The sequence below is a fragment of the Ranitomeya variabilis genome, chromosome 4 (assembly GCF_051348905.1).
Source record: "Ranitomeya variabilis isolate aRanVar5 chromosome 4, aRanVar5.hap1, whole genome shotgun sequence".
Classification (NCBI taxonomy): Eukaryota; Metazoa; Chordata; class Amphibia; order Anura; family Dendrobatidae; genus Ranitomeya; species Ranitomeya variabilis.
The window spans coordinates 290868247-290884500 of record NC_135235.1 but is presented as its reverse complement, the minus strand read 5'-3'; the positions used below and the strand labels follow the sequence as shown (position 1 = coordinate 290884500).

The window sequence follows — 16254 nt, the reverse complement described above, 5'->3', positions numbered from 1 at the left end:
AAAGTACTTCCTTTTCCCAGCAGAGATTCAGACCACCGTTCCGTCCACAGCCGCAGGCTCGTTTTCAGTCCTTTCGTGGAAATTACATATGGCACTCCTCGGCCAGTTCCCCTGGTTCGGGGCGCCGTGCCGGCAAAGACAAAAGCCCACAGGCCTCATACAGGCCCAACCATTCCTGGTGGGGCCGCACCACGCAGTCTAGGTCCAGGGGATGCAGACCCCAACCATCTTCTAAATGACTCTCAACCTTGTCCGGACGACACCAGCAAAGTAGACGGACACCTTCTCTTGTTTCGTCATACCTGGCTCGCAGTCATTCACGACGAGTGGGTCAGGGATCTGGTGTCCTCCGGTTACAAAATCTATTTTTCCTCCCCCCCCTCCAACCCTGTTTTTCGCTTCCCGCCCTCCCGAAGCGGGAACGCGTGCTCGGGCTTTTTCCCAGGCCATCAAGTTGCTCCGCTGAGACGGGGTCATTGTCCCTGTCTCAGAGGACGAAAGGTTCCGCTGTTTTTATTCAAATCTGTTCATGGTCCCCAAGAAGGATGGAATGGTCAGGCCCATCCTGGACCTAAAGCTCTTGAACAGATTTGTCAAAGACCGACATTTCAGGATGGAGTCCCTCCATTCCGTCATCGCCTCAATGCAACAAGGTAAATTCTTAGCCTCCATCTACATCCGGGATGCGTACCTCCACATCCCAATCTTCCCATCTCACCAAAGGTTTCTTCGCTTTGCCGTCAGAGGGGAACATTTTCATTTCATGGCCTTGCCTTTCGGCCTCGCCACCGCCCCCAGAGTCTTCACAAAGGTCACGGCGGCGGTCATGGCCATTCTACATTCTTGGGATCTAGTTATGCTTCCCTACCTACATGACTTACTGGTCAAAGGCCCATCTTTCCAAGCCTGCAAGGAGTGCGTACGCATTTCCTTGGATAGTCTTTCTCGGCTGGGCTGGTTGATCAACTTAAAAATGTAATCTCCAGTTCCAGCTCAACGGATCTCCTTCCTGGGCATGACCCTGGAAACCTCCCGAGGGTTGGTGCTTATTCCTCGGGACAAGGTCCTGGCTCTTCAACAGGGGGTCTGGAAACTTCTCCAGCCGCCTCCCTGTTCCATCCGTTTCGGCATGAGGATTCTCGGGAAGATGGTGGCCGCAATGGAGGCAATTCCATTTGCGCAACTACACCTCCGTCCCCTCCAGCATGCTCTGCTGGACGCATGGGACGGGAGTCCATTTTCCCTCGACCGACTGTGTCCTCTCTCTCTCCTCGGGTCAAGCAGGCACTCCAATGGTGGATGCTCCGAACCTCTCTTCTCCAAGGGAGGTCCTTCCTCCCAGTCCATTGGCTGGTAGTTAGTACCGATGCCAGCCTCCTTGGCTGAGTAGCAGTCTTTCGCCATCACACTGCGCAGGGAACCTGGACTCATTACGAGTCTCACCTTCCAATCAATATCCTGGAGATACGTGCAATTTGTCTGTCCCTAAAGCTTTTCCATCATCTCCTAGCAGGCCGCCCCATCCGTATCCAGTCGGACAATGCCACGGCTGTGGCCTATATAAATCATCATGGGGGCACCCGCAGCAGAGCTGCAATGCGCAAGGTAGAGCACATCCTTCGCTGGGCCGAAAACAACCACTTGGTCATATCGGCCGTTCACATTCCAGGAGTGGAAAATTGGGCCGTGGAGTTCCTCAGCCGGCAAGGTCTTGCCTCAGGAGAGTGGTCTCTCCATCAGGACATATTCCAACAAATCTGCCTTCGTTGGGGTACTCCGGACGTAGACTTGATGGCTTCCTGGTTCAATGCCAAGGTACCTCAGTTTTTAGCCCGGTCTCGGGACCCGAGAGCAATCGAGGTCGACGCACTGGTCCTTCCTTGGAGTCAGTTTCGCCTTCCTTATCTGTTTCCTCCAATGCCCCTGCTTCCCAGAGTCATCAGGAAGATCAGGGCGGAGGGTGTGTCGGTGATTCTCATCGCTCCGGATTGGCCTCGCCGGGCGTGGTATGCAGAGCTGGTCCAACTCATCGCAGACGTTCCTTGGCGTCTACCAGATCGTCCGGATCTACTTTCCCAGGGTCCGATCTACCACCAGAACTCAGAGGCCCTGTGTTTGATGGCTTGGCCGTTGAATCCTGGGTTCTGACTCAAGCAGGTTTCTCCCGCAAAGTAGTTTCCACTTTGATCAATGCCCGAAAGCCGGTGTCATCGCGCATCTATCATCGGACCTGGAAGACTTTGTTTGAATTGTGCAGTCGCCCTCTTTTGGTTTTCAACATCCCTACCATCCTGGATTTTCTCCAATCCGGTCTGGACTTGGAGCTTTTGCCGAGTTCCCTTAAAGGGCAGGTCTCAGCCTTGTCAGTCCTTTTTCAACTAAAAATTGCTTCCAAACCCCAGGTCAGAACGTTCTTTCAGGGAGTCTTCCACGTGGTGCCTCCCTATAGAGCACCTTTAGAGGCTTGGGACCTCAATCTGGTCCTAGGTATCGTGCAGGAATCTCCCTTTGAACCGTTGCAGGACATCTCTCTATCTCTTCTTTCTTGGAAGGTGGTTTTTCTTGTCGCTATTACTTCGATCAGACGTGTCCGAGTTGGCTGCCCATTCCTGCCAAACACCGTTCCTTACATTCCACCGAGACAAAGTGGTTCTCAGACCGTCCCCTACTTTCCTTCCCAAAGTGGTATCTTCCTACCACCTTAACGAGAATATCATACTTCCGTCGTTTTGTCCTGCTCCGACGCACCTCGTGGAGAAGGTCCTTCACTCCCTGGATCTTGTCAGGGCTCTCAGGAAGTATGTGATTAGGACTGCACCTTTTCGGCAGACGGAAGCTCTGTTCGTGTTCCCGGCAGGACACCGGAAGGGCCTGGCCGCTTCTAAGTCGACAATCGCCAGGTGGATTCGGTCAACTATTCAAGAGGCTTATCGCGTCAGAGGCAAGCCTATCCCAGCGGGTCTCAGGGCACACTCCACTCGGTTGATGGGTGCTTCCTGGGCCATTCGGAATCAAGCGTCTGCAGAGAAAGTTTGCAAAGCTGCGACCTGGTCTAGCCTGCACACTTTCTCAAAGCATTACAATGTCCATACTCAGGCATCTGCAGATGCAAGCTTGGGTAGACGTATTCTGCAGGCAGCGGTAGCGCACCTTTAGACAGCAGGTGCCATGAGTTTACACTGTTATGTTGTTATTTCCCACCCAGGGACTGCTTTTGGACGTCCCACGGTCCTGTGTCCCCCAATGTGGCGATGGAGAAATAGGGATTTTTGTGTACTCACCGTAAAATCCTTTTCTCCGAGCCACTCATTGGGGGACACAGCACCCACCCTTTTTTTGGCCTGTTGCCTATGGTGAGTGTTTTTAGTCTATGATATGTTGTACCTACGGTTAATTTTTGTTAATCTCCTACTGCTTTGTTACTGAGCTGGTATTATCCGGAGCCAGTGGGTGGTGTATACTGCAGAGGAGGAGCTAACCCTTTTTGTATTTACATAGTTTCAGCCTCCTAGTGGCAGCAGCAGCATACACCCACGGTCCTGTGTCCCCCAATGAATGGCTCGGAGAAAAGGATTTTACGGTGAGTACACAAAAATTCATATGTTTCGGGTACCAAGACCCAGACCCGATTCTAATGGATGGGGGAGCCCGAACATCCTTTGTTTGCCACGCTGCCTCTGACAGTAAGATCATTACGGCTGGTCAGAGAGCTGTGGTAACCACGTTGTCAGATGACCGCATGAGCCAGCGGCTGTGAGCGGAGGTTAAACATTTAAGTCTAATTGATTTCTTGGGTGGCTGCGGACTGCTATTTTTAGGCTGGGGGGCAATATCCATGGCCCTTTATCAGCCTGGGAATGCCAGCCCCCAGCTGTCTGCTTTAGCTTGGCTAGCTGTCAAAAATGGGGGGGGACACCATGCCATTTTTTTTTTATTTTTATTTACATTTTTTCTTTGTACATGGTGTGGAGACCCCTCTATTCTTGATAACCAGCCATGATAAAACTGACAGCTGAGGGTTTCAACCTGCAGCTGTCAGTTTTGCCTGGCGGTTTATCAAAAATACAGGGGAACCCACCGCGTTTTATTTTTTAAATTTAATTAATTATTGCGCATGTGGCAGCTGATGAATACTCCCATCAGTGGCGCCTGCTCTCCCTGTTATTAGTGACAGCAGGCGTAGGCTGATGTGAGTAGTACTCCCATCAGCCACTGCCTGTGACCGGAGGTAAATTTTTTACCTCCGGTCACAGCTGCTGGCTCACGCTGCTCTCTGACCTGCGGTAATAATCTTGCTGCCAATCGGAGCCGCCAGTGTTTCTCACGCTGTCATGCAGATGACGGCGTGGGAAACATCCAATGTTTGGAGTGCTGAACCTGAGCAATATGAAACACTTTCTGGTGAACTCCTTGCCCGAACAGTCAGTGTTCGGTATGGACACCAAACTTTACCCCAAACCATTCTCTGCTCTCTCTGGGCCCATTCACAAGTGCACAGCCCCTTTAGTGACACTAGACATCCGCTCTTTGCCGTACCTCAATATTTTGCTGATGTATTGTAGACTCCCTTCTTACCTTCATGGGCAACAAAAAAGAAAAGGGTTGTTCAATATTGACAACATCTTCTACTTACACACTAATTTTTCATGATATTCACGTCTGTTCTGTTTTTTTTTCTTTTCTGCAGGTGCCATCCAAATGTTGACAACGACGTTCATCGGCTGCATCAAGATGTTCATTCCCTGCTGCTTATATCAACATAAGACTCGTCTCAGTTACCCCTCAAACTTCCTCATGATAATGCTGTTTGTGGGGATTATGCGGTAAATATCCACGTGAAGATATTGTGAAAAACCCACAGGGACTGGGAGCATCCAACTCTCTACAAGACCGACTCCACCAAAGTTATCTTCTCATGTCAGAATATGCTTTGATGGGAATCTGTCACAAGGATGGACCATTTCACTATAGTTTTTTTTATTTATTATCTTTAGAATTTTCTATATGTGAAAATACTTGCGCTGCAGGTACATTAAGAATTCCCCTTAGAGTTACAAATAATAACAATAATGATCCAGGATAGCGCAGAAAGAATTTTGTACCGGAGAGTACCTAATAGTATTCCTTTCACACACTTTTACCTTGCTCTAGTGTGGTGGTTACAAATTTCCATAAAGCCTTGTCGAAGGTCTGAGGAAGGAGTCTGTTGACTCCGAAACGCGTCGGATGAATTTTGGTCTATGGTGCAGTCCGTATTCACCCTCTAGCCGATCACGTGAGGCATCACGTGTTTGTGACGTCACGCGAGGTCCTGCAGCTTCACTGCACCTCGCCGGCAAGCTGCTATTGGAAGCGCGCATCACTGGTCAGTGAGCGGGTAACTATTCACAACAGAATAGAGGTGCCTGTCACCGGCCGGGACAGGTTTACACCTCATTATCTACATCTTGGAAGGTTTGCGGATCTATTCAAGCAAAGTCTGGAGATATCAACATGGCAATCTGAAGACGTCAAGGACCTTCGACAAGGCTTTATGGAAATTTGTAACCACCACACTAGAGCAAGGTAAAAGTGTGTGAAAGGAATACTATTAGGTACTCTCCGGTACAAAATTCTTTCTGCGCTATCCTGGATCATTATTGTTATTATTTGTAACTCTAAGGGGAATTCTTAATGTACCTGCAGCGCAAGTATTTTCACATATAGAAGATTTATTTTGGCTTTTTTGCCTGATATTGGCCTATTTGGTAGTTAGGTCTTAATATTTGCTGCAGCAGGTCTATTTAATATATTTGTTGTGCAGCGCCCTTTATTTTTGTTTTATCTTTAGAATTTGTCCACACAGGGAAGGAAAAAAATATTTTGAAAATTGTAATTCTATTCCACAAGAAAAATACTGCATGTGTTACTTGGATATCTTGTGGCGGCTTTGCTTTGGATTTCACCCTAAACATTGCAAAAAGTGACATTTGCAGGAAGAATTGACAGATGCACACCTCCATATCAGTTTTCACATGGAATTATTATTATTATTTTTTTAGTGTCTTTAAAGGCACCTACTAATCAATTCATGCTGCCCAAATCACAGGTAGCACAAACTAAAGAATAAGTGATTGCAGCCAGGTTGGTGTTTCTGAGAAAACATAGGTCCTGATTTATTAAAACTTGCATTGTTTTGGAGTAATAAGCTCCTGATTTATTAAGAGGTGCATTTTACAAGTGGTGTGTACCTCCGTGCACCTACCCCCCAAAAAATCTCGTTTGGACAATAAAATCTTTTATTAATTGTGTAACAACTGTTAGCACTCTTTCATCTAATAAGATTCCTACTCTCTCTTATCAAAGCAGTGAAAAAAGTCTGATTTACTGTACCGAGACCCACAGAGAAATAAGCCTCATAACATGCAGTGTGTAATATATATATATATATATTTATTTATTTATTTATTATGTGTGTGTCCAAAATAATGCTAGTTTTCATTTGTCTGCTTTTTGAACTATGATCGCTCCTTATATTCCAGGTTCTCCACTGTGGTCCTGGGGCTGGTGAGCTTGAAGAATGTAGCCGTCTCGTTTGCAGAAACAGTTAAAAGCTCAGCCCCCATCTTTACAGTCATAATGTCCAGGCTGATTTTAGGAGAGTACACCGGTGAGTATCCGCTGCTTTACCATCAGCCTCTTCTTAGGCATTGTGCACATGGAGTTTTAGTGACAGTTCAAGCAGAAAGTTCTTCAGAAAAAGCTCCATCTATTTTGTATTTTTTAGTGTTTTTTTGTTGTTTTGACACATTTTCTGCAAATATTTTTTTGTGTAGATTTCCTCCTGTTTTAGGCTTTTTGTAGCCTCACCTTAAAGGGCCACTGTCACCCCCCTCCAGCCGTTATAAACTAAAAGAGCCACCTTGTGCAGCAGTAATGCTGCATTCTAACAAGGTGGCTCTTTTAGTTTTAGGTTCAAGCATACCCCAAATAAAACGTTTTTATACTTAGCCACAATTCACAAGCGCAGGAAGATGTGAGTGACGGCAGAGGAGCTGGCCAAGCTGGGGAGGGAGGACCCGCCTACGTGGCTAGAGACAGGAATTGTGGCTAAGTATAAAAACGTTTCATTTGGGGTATGCTTGAACCTAAAACTAAAAGAGCCACCTTGTTAGACTGCAGCATTACTGCTGCACAAGGTGGCTCTTTTAGTTTATAACGGCTGGAGGGGGGGGTGACAGTGGCCCTTTAAGCTTCTATTGCGATAACCGCCAATAAAAATTGATCGGTCACTTTCTTATTTTTTTTTAATGAAAAACAATTAAAAGACTGAACAGGAAGATGTTTTACAATAGAAATAAATCTTAAGAGTCCTTCAAGCGTGTTTTTTTTTTTCTTTTAAAGTGCTGACTTGTTCCAAAAGTCTCTTAAAGAACTCAGTATGCACGAAGCCTTATGGGTCAAAGCAATGGTTTTCCCTTTGCTTGCTGGTTCATATGAGGTCATGTGTTCCCCATAGTAGTCACAATAGAGCCCTTGGTTACAGCAGTGCCCTTCTGCCGCGTAGTAGTTAACATTAGGCCTTTTACACTTTTTTGGTAGCCGTAGCAGTCCCCCCAGTCCCTATACACCACAGCTTGGGCTGTAGTGTAGGTACAGTATATGTTCCTTATTGTATGGGTCGGGTGTCGCTTCTGACTTCTCGTAATTCCTGATTCCTTTGGTCTCTACAGGAATGATGGTGAATCTGTCCCTCTTACCGGTCATGGCAGGGCTCGCCCTTTGTACTGCAACCGAAGTCAGTTTTAATGTGCTTGGATTCACTGCAGCATTATCCACAAATATCATGGACTGGTAAGATAACATTGTGCCTTCCTGGATTGTGAGAGATGCCATTAAAGGGGTTTTCAGTTTTCAGAAAAGTTGTGTCCTTTTGCATCTACATGGGCTGATCCCACTGATTGGCTGCAGTGCTGTCGACGTGATATTAGCACTGTACAACAGCAGACCTCAGGAGCAGTGGCAGAGACTCAGCGCTGGACCTGGGAAGGTTGAGTGAAACAAATTTGGTTTTTTTTTCTGTTTTTTAACAACAAACCTTTAGGGCACCTTCTCACTGTTCCTTTGGCTTATCTGGCACACATTGCTGTGTGATGATGCATCCTATAGCCACATTGCAATACCGACGGGTGACGTTATGATAAAATCATATCTATTTAGTCTCATTTGTAAAGCTGAAAATAACTTTCTAATATATATATTTTCATGTCTTTTATTAATTAAACACTCGGGATTAATAAAATTGTTGCGTTGCAGTAGCATATAATTTCACTATTTTTTCGGTGTGGTCCTTCCACCAAGTTTTCCATGTGGACATGGACACACAATGTAAGTTTCTTCAGAGCGCAAATACCCCCACTCCCTTTTTTTATTTTTTATTATTATCATTATTATTTTGTTTCTTTTGGGAAGTGATTAGCAGCCAAATATTTGGCACTTAATGAGCTAACTAAAATTACGCTCATGTGGGTGTTATTAGATATTTTTCACTGGGGGCCTACAGTTATACCTCCTGTATGATGCTGACCAATCATAAGCAGGCAGCAACATATAAGTGCTAAAGGATGCATGATGTCATCATGGTCATATGACTTGAGTCCACAGGTCCTGCCAACAGGAGTGTGCAGCCTAAGTATGCCCTGAAGATATTGCACTGAAGTGTGGAGCTATTAACTCCATTTAATATTTCTGGAGCTTTTGTGCTGTGCAATCTATATGTAAGTTTCACGCTCCGGCTGGCAGGACATGTGAACTCACGTCATGTCACCCTGATGACATCATCACAGGTCCTTCTGCACTATGTTGCTGCCTGCTTATGATTGGTCAATGTCATAGAGGAGGCAGAAATACACAAAAAGTATCTGATAACTAAAGTTAAGTCCAAGTGGGTGTCAACTCATTAGGCGCCAAATATTTGACTTTCTTATATCTCCACAACAGAGAGGCAAAATTAAAAAAACAAAAAAAAGGTTTATTCTTGCTCTGCAGCTGAAATTACATGGTGTGTCCAGGTCCACATAAAACATTTGGCGAAAGATCTTCTTTAGTTCCCAATGTCCAATCAGCAGCTATGATGTGGTGCTGGCTTGCTACCCATGCCATAATGTTAAGGTACCGTCACACTCAGCGACGCTGCAGCGATATAGACAACGAGCCGACCTAAACTAGATCGCTGGAGCGTCACTGTTTAGGTCGCTGTAGAGACGTCAAACACAGCAACTCCAGAACGATGCAGGAGCGATCCAGTGACGTAACGGTGACTCACTTATCGTTCTCGCTGGTTGTTGGCTCCATGTCAAACAGCCGGAGTGTACCGACTGGCTAGAAGGAGACGCTGCGACGCCCCCTATGCTCGTTGCTGGCGTCGTTGCTTTTGATGTCAAACATGACGATACACGCCGACCTGGCGACGAAATAACATTCTGGACTTCTAGCTCCGACCAGCGATGGCACAGCGGGATCCAGATCGCTGCTGCGTATCAAACACAAAGAGATCGCTATCCAGGACGCTGCAACGTCACGGATCGTTGTCGTTCTCGTTGTAAAGTTGCTCAGTGTGAAGGTACCTTTACACAAAATCAGTGCTAGGAGGCAAAGAGATCTTAGTGGTAGAACTGCACTAATTATCGTTGTAAAAATTGGATCCTCACAAATACCATTCCAGATTTTGCAGCAAATCTGCTGCATAATCCACATTAATAACATGCAAATTCTGCTGTGCAAACACTTATCATGCTGCAAATATAAAAAATCAGCTCCGCATGTCAATTTCTGTGCTGAAATTTTCTGAAACACGTCTGACATTTTTTTTTTTTTTCTTAAATCTCATCTACCCACCTGGTATTGCTCATAGGCTGCAAATTTTTCACAAGCAAATATGCTCTGAAATTCTGCAGTAAATTTCCACACATACATTTACCTTTTTATTGTGCAAACATGAAATGGTGAAAACATAATCACATGTTTGCACCAAGACATTATATCCTCCTGTTTAATGGTTCAAATGCTGATAATAAAAGACAATTTCTGTAAAAAATAGTCAAAAAGTTACGATGTCTGTAACGTTCACATCAATAGTTTTTGAAAATATTAGATATAATGTAAAATATTAGTTATTCATGTTGTTCCGGAGTTTCATGGAAACCAACTGGTTTTACAGGAAGAGCAGTCAAGAAAGACTTTGAAGATCCCACTTCGATCAAAATCTGATCAGAGTGTGAGTAGCATAATTGGTCTGATTTTCTCGGATGGAGAGAAAGCGGTCGTGTGACCCTAGCTTTATAATGAAAAAAAAATAGAGGCTTATTCAGCTTTGGAAAAAGGCACCTGAGGCCAAGATGAGCGTTAGTAAAGGAAAGGGTCATCAGACTGTGGAATTAAATAGTAGCAACAGATACAGAATCAACGCCTGGATGCATAACTCATAATAAATGTTATCCACTAGAGGTGAGCAAAACCATTCTATACTACTCAAATTCACTATGAATTTCCCCCCAAACATTTAGACTCTTAATGAATTCTAATTTTTGAAGATTACATTTCCACAGCCATCCGGGCTGAATCCTGATGGCCTGGTAGGGGTTAAAAAAAATCCAACAAATTCTTATACTTGCCTTTCCTTGGCCCTCCACACTTTTCCTGCAGCCGCCACTCCTCCTTCTTCTTTTGTCACCGGTCTTCCATTGGGCGCTGCCACTGACTACTAGCCACTCTGTCACGTGAAGTGCATTTACATAAATGATCAACATCACACCCTACATGAGTGTGAGGGGTTTAATGAGTCCCGACGCCATCCAGAAGACCACAGGGAGAAGGAAGTGGAGCTGATCGGAGAAGGAAGTGGGGCTGATCGGAGAAGGAAGGGAAGCTGATTGGAGAAGGAAGGGGAGCTGATCGGAGAAGGAAGGATAGCTGATCGGAGAAGGAAGTGGGGCTGATCGGAGAAGGAAGTGGGGCTGATCGGAGAAGGAAGTGGGGCTGATCGGGGAAGGAAGTGGGGCTGATCGGAGAAGGAAGTGGGGCTGATCGGAGAAGGAAGTGGGGCTGATCGGAGAAGGAAGTGGGGCTGATCGGAGAAGGAAGTGGGGCTGATCGGAGAAGGAAGGGGAGCTGATCGGAGAAGGAAGTGGAGCTGATCGGAGAAGGAAGTGGGGCTGATCGGAGGGTCAACAGAACAAGTATAGAGTGGGCTGAGGTCTGCATAAGAGTATATCTGTTTACCCTCTTCCTGGCAGACTCTGTTTGCCGTGAATTTATTCGATGTGATTCAAATCTCTTTCCTGAATTGAGCAAACCTGCCTGAATCAAATTTCGGGAGATCCTCTTAACTCTAGTGAAGAAGATTGTAAAACTAACCAGGAATGGTTGATTGTGATGTTCCTGTGTCTTCTTCAGCCCATAAAAGTATGATGTTCCTGCTATATTCTTTAGTTTAACGATTATATTGTACCTGTCATTTCAGCTTGCAGAATGTCTTCTCCAAGAAACTCCTCAGTGGCGATAAATACAAATTTTCGTAAGTATTTTGTACCCTAAGTTATTTTAGCTGCCTAAGAGCCAAGGGAATAGGGTATGTCCACCATTTTCAAAGTTAAATCATGTACAGGAAGGCAAAACTTTTCAGTTCTCTCAGTATCCCCCTACTTGTTCAGTGCTGGGACGAGCTAAGCGCTCTGGATGCCTCTTCTAAAAAGCGTCTATGCAGAAAAGGCTTCAGGTGTTGTCATTTCCTCTAAGCAAATCTCCAGTACTCCAGTTATTTTTTCCTCTGGTTTCTCTAGCAGAAAGTTCCTGCTTTTCGTTTATTTGAATGAGTTGCAATAGGTTGATGAATTTAGGGAAGGGAAGATGCCAGGATGGTTTACAGTTTGTCCCTACATCATTATGCACGCAAACAGATGTATAGCTTTTTTAGTCAGGACAGGTATAGTCACTAGGCTAGGTGCAGCTCGTGGTTGTAGTGTGTGGTCGGACTGTCTTGGATGATTAGAAAATTTAGATTTTTTTTCTCACCATCTTCTACGTGCGCAGAAATTGCACTGAGATGTCCTCAGAGTGCAGTCTATTTTCCATGGACTCGTTGACTTGCATGGCCGAGTGTGATCTGAGTATCAGATCTAATATGCATCATGCATGCATCAATTTTTTTTTTACGTTGGACCAGTTTGGTCCGAGGAAACAATTGGACATGTACACGGCCCCATAGACTAATGTTCTTCCTAGTGCGATCAGATAATTGATGAAGACTCACAGCACAATGGAGGTAAACGAGGAACATGTAGGTGCTCCTGAAAGCGATGGAATGTACAGTTATTTTTTTTTTTACTTTATTCTTTCTTTCCTGGGTGTATGAATGCAGAATACCATTCTATTCCTGGTAATGCAACAAAGCTTTATTTTTTTTTTTTTAAGATTGCATTTTTCCTGCCTTTTGTAAGTGAAGTTGTGTTTATTTCTTTTTTTTGCAGACCGCCTGAACTGCAGTTTTACACCAGTGCAGCAGCGGTGATCTTGTTAGTCCCAACATGGATTTTCTTGATGGTAAGTTATGGACACTTCTGGAAACAGGTGAACCATCACGACAGTAAAATCTGGCCAGAATCCAGCTTTTACGACGTTTTCTGCAGTATCACGCCATAGTGTCATAACGCAATTAGGTGTAATGTACATAGCAAAAGTACAGTCACACAGAGAATCCAGGGTTCAGCGTGTTCATTGCTGTCACAGAGGTTGCTACTGCTGTCTTTTAGCACTCATAATACTAAAGTCCACAATACGTTCACCGACTGATCCATGGACCCCCACATTAACTCAACAGGTGCTAAAAGAGCGTCTTATGGCCTCTGTTGGGGTACAGTGTGGAGGTATAGGAGCAGACTACAGACCCCATTTACCTGTACACAGGGCCGTCACCCAAAAGACTGTCTATAAAGGGGCAGAAGTTGAAGCCCTTCATCGGAGGAGCGTTCCAAGCAGAAGATCAACATATACTAAATAATACAACATAAACCCCAACACTCAATGACCATGAAAAAGTGAGATTTTCCTTGTGCCTGATGCAGCAATTACTAATAGTTAAGGATGAATTACATAAATATCATCATTATTTTGCAAGACTGGGTGTTGTCCCACAAGGATGTGGAGATAGATCTCGTTGGCACCCTTTATAAAAACTAAGGCGTGTCATAAAGGCATTAGGCAACCTATTGTTTACATCAGGTTTTTATGTTGAAGACATTCTTTTTTTCCAAATATAAGACAGATAAGGTTTGTATGCACAGTAGATAACACAGCATTCATAAAAGGTGATATCACAACTCACCTCCTCCTCCTCCTTTCATAATTACCATTGTCCTGACCCGCACATGCCCATTAAATACTTCAATAGGGGCAGTGTATCAGTGCAGGAAGGTGCCCTAGTGGCCAGTGTGAAAATTGCAAGTTTTTTCTGTATACTTTTTAATATAGTGATATAAAAAAAACATAAAAACTTAATTTAAACATTTTTAATAATTTTCTGCATTGACATTTTCTCATCCCCCATGGTAGGGAAAACAATGCAATGATAGGTTTGCAAGCTTGAGACCGGACCCACCTAAATAGGACATCTCTGGGGTCTGTTTCTTCTTTTTTTTTTTTTTTTAAGGACTTCCTCAAGAAGATAAATGCAGTCTTATCAGCACAAAATCACTGTTCAAACCAAGCACAAATGCTCCTCTGTACATTCTAGGCGTGGTGAAGTAATCCAGTGTCCCTTCCCACTGGCTTGTTTTCCTTCTGTCTCCACCGGCTCTTGTTTGTCAGCTTTGGCTTTATAGAAGCCATAGTACAGGCGAAGGTAGATGGGAAACAAGTAAACTGGAAGGTGCATTGAACTGCTCGACCATACGAGCAGCCTGTGCTTGGTTTGAACAGTCATCTTGTGCTGGAAGACTCCTTTTTAAAGTGATGGCATCTATATGCATGGTTGTTTGTTTTTTTTTCTACAATTTTTGTCTATACAAGAAGGTGTAGACAATCCAATCATTCAGGTCTTCTTAGCTTTGTATCTGTTTGCCATAGGACATGCCATTGATTGGGAGAAATGGCAGAAGATTCAGCTACAACTGGGACGTCATCGTGTTACTTCTCATCGATGGGGTCTTATTCCACTTACAAAGCGTCACAGCATATGCACTGATGGGGAAGATATCCCCCGTCACATTCAGGTATTAAACCGACTACATTGTGTGTATCTAAGTAATGGAAATGTCTTCAAGTATGACAAAGCCGGATCAGAACCCAAATCTATAGGCTGGACGATTAGTGGATTGGGAAGGAGTAGAAAATACAATAAAAATGAGATACAAGTATATTTAGACCCCATTATGTCTTCCATTTTTTTGTGTGAAAAATACGAAACAGTTTCCATCACTCTCATTGGTATTTGGTCTGAATGTCAGTTTTTACCAACATTGTGTCATCTGGTTTTTTTGTATTTAATGCATCACTCCAGCAGGTTTTTTTTTTTGTTTGAGCGGTGCCATTAACGTAAGTTCTCTGACCCTAGTCTTATACTTCCCAGCGTCGCTCAGGTCCCGTACTCCCATCTTGCACAAGTCCTGACTCACCAGGAGCCGGAGATAACGGTACAAGCTCTCTGTGTAAGTCTATGAGAGTCTCGTTCTTGCTCTCGTAGGTTTACATTGAGTTGTGACCTCCCGATCGCCCAGCAAATATCGGAGCGATCTGGCGGGTCACAAACTGCTGGAGACCGACGGGAGCAGCGCTAATTAAGAGATGAAGATGGCGGCTGATAAGTATAAGACGGGGGCAGGGAAATTAGATTATGGCACCACTCCACTGGTAAAAAAAACCCACTGGAGTGGTGCTTTTAAAAAAATAAATAAATAAAATTTCACTTCTCCTTCCCATTAAATGGTAGAAATGGGAAGAGAGAAAAAAAATAAAGGCATGGACATGTGAACAACACGAAAGATTATAATGGGTATCGGTTCTGTCTGTCGATAACACAGAAGATGGACATGGAAAATCATTTCACATGGGCGTCATAGGTTTTGGGGTATTTTTGTATGGAGTTAATGAGTGTTTTGGGAGCATGACAAAACTTCTTAGATTTTCTGATACAACTGAGAAAAAAAAAATATATGATCAAAGTTTTCACTGCACACACAACCTGATTTCTGACCCGTGGCCTCTGTTGTTTCAGCGTCGCCAGCACTGTGAAGCACGCACTTTCTATATGGCTCAGTATTATTGTTTTTGGAAATAAAATCACCAGCCTTTCTGCCATTGGGACCGTATTGGTGATCATCGGCGTCCTGCTCTACAACAAAGCTCGGCAGCACCAGCGAGAATCCATCCGAATGATGACAGCCTCGTTCAACAGCGAGGACTCCGAACCACTAATAGGACAGGACCAAAAATCACACGAAAAATAACAAGGAATCTGCTGTGATAACGGCCATTGTTCCTCTGCCATTCACCCTAATATTAACTGTTGTTCTGATGCTATAGGGCGGCCATCATGTCACCATCACCCGGAGGTAATGGTAGAAGATCTTGCAGTGGCTGCAGCTCTGACGTTGGATATCGCAGGAGCTCAGTACAAATAATACCTGATATTTTTCCATTTTCCCAGATTTTTCAGGCTGATATTTTAGCGAGCATCACTTGCGGTTATGTGACTAATTGCGTGTTCCTAAACGACCCTTGATGGACAGATAGTTAGTTGAAGCCATACCAGTGGGTGCAATAACATTCCAGCCCAGCGGCTGCAACGTGGGACGTACCACTATGGAAATGGAAGCAAGCAGCAATGCAGAGCTAGCGGATGTACGTAGGGACCAGGCAATGTGCTGTGTACTGACTGTATCTTTTTTTTTTTTGTCCAGTTTTCAATATTTTTATATTACTAAAATCTTTTTTTTCTTGGTCTAATAGTGTTTACGTTAACAATAAAGGTGTTTTTTCCAGGCCAGATATAAAATGACGCAGGGAGACTAATAGGGGGAAGCCTAACGGTGTGTAATGTACTATTGAGTAGGAGCTGAGACCTGCCATATGCAGTGTATGGTAAAGCCTTACAGTTTACATCTGGCCACTGCCAGGCGTTGGACCCCCACCGATCTGGTATTAATGATCAGGTCGTTGGGGGTCCGAGTGTTGCACGTGCTTATGAGGCACGATCAGTCCCTATCCTTGGACTTGCCCTGC

At 44.5% G+C, this 16254-nt stretch overlaps 1 protein-coding gene across 2 annotated transcripts in view; it reads left to right on the top strand.

The window, feature by feature from the left end:
* SLC35E2B (solute carrier family 35 member E2B) overlaps window positions 1-16015 on the top strand; it is a 51349-nt gene extending 35334 nt beyond the window's left edge. For both annotated transcript variants that reach the window (XM_077250173.1, XM_077250174.1), the window contains exons 3-9: window positions 4688-4823; window positions 6522-6649; window positions 7713-7833; window positions 11501-11554; window positions 12507-12579; window positions 14101-14246; window positions 15248-16015. In XM_077250173.1, the coding sequence (XP_077106288.1) occupies window positions 4688-4823; window positions 6522-6649; window positions 7713-7833; window positions 11501-11554; window positions 12507-12579; window positions 14101-14246; window positions 15248-15479 (890 nt within the window). In that variant the 3' untranslated portion in view covers window positions 15480-16015. The remainder of the gene's footprint in view (window positions 1-4687; window positions 4824-6521; window positions 6650-7712; window positions 7834-11500; window positions 11555-12506; window positions 12580-14100; window positions 14247-15247) is intronic.
* The last annotated feature ends 239 nt before the right edge of the window (window positions 16016-16254 follow it).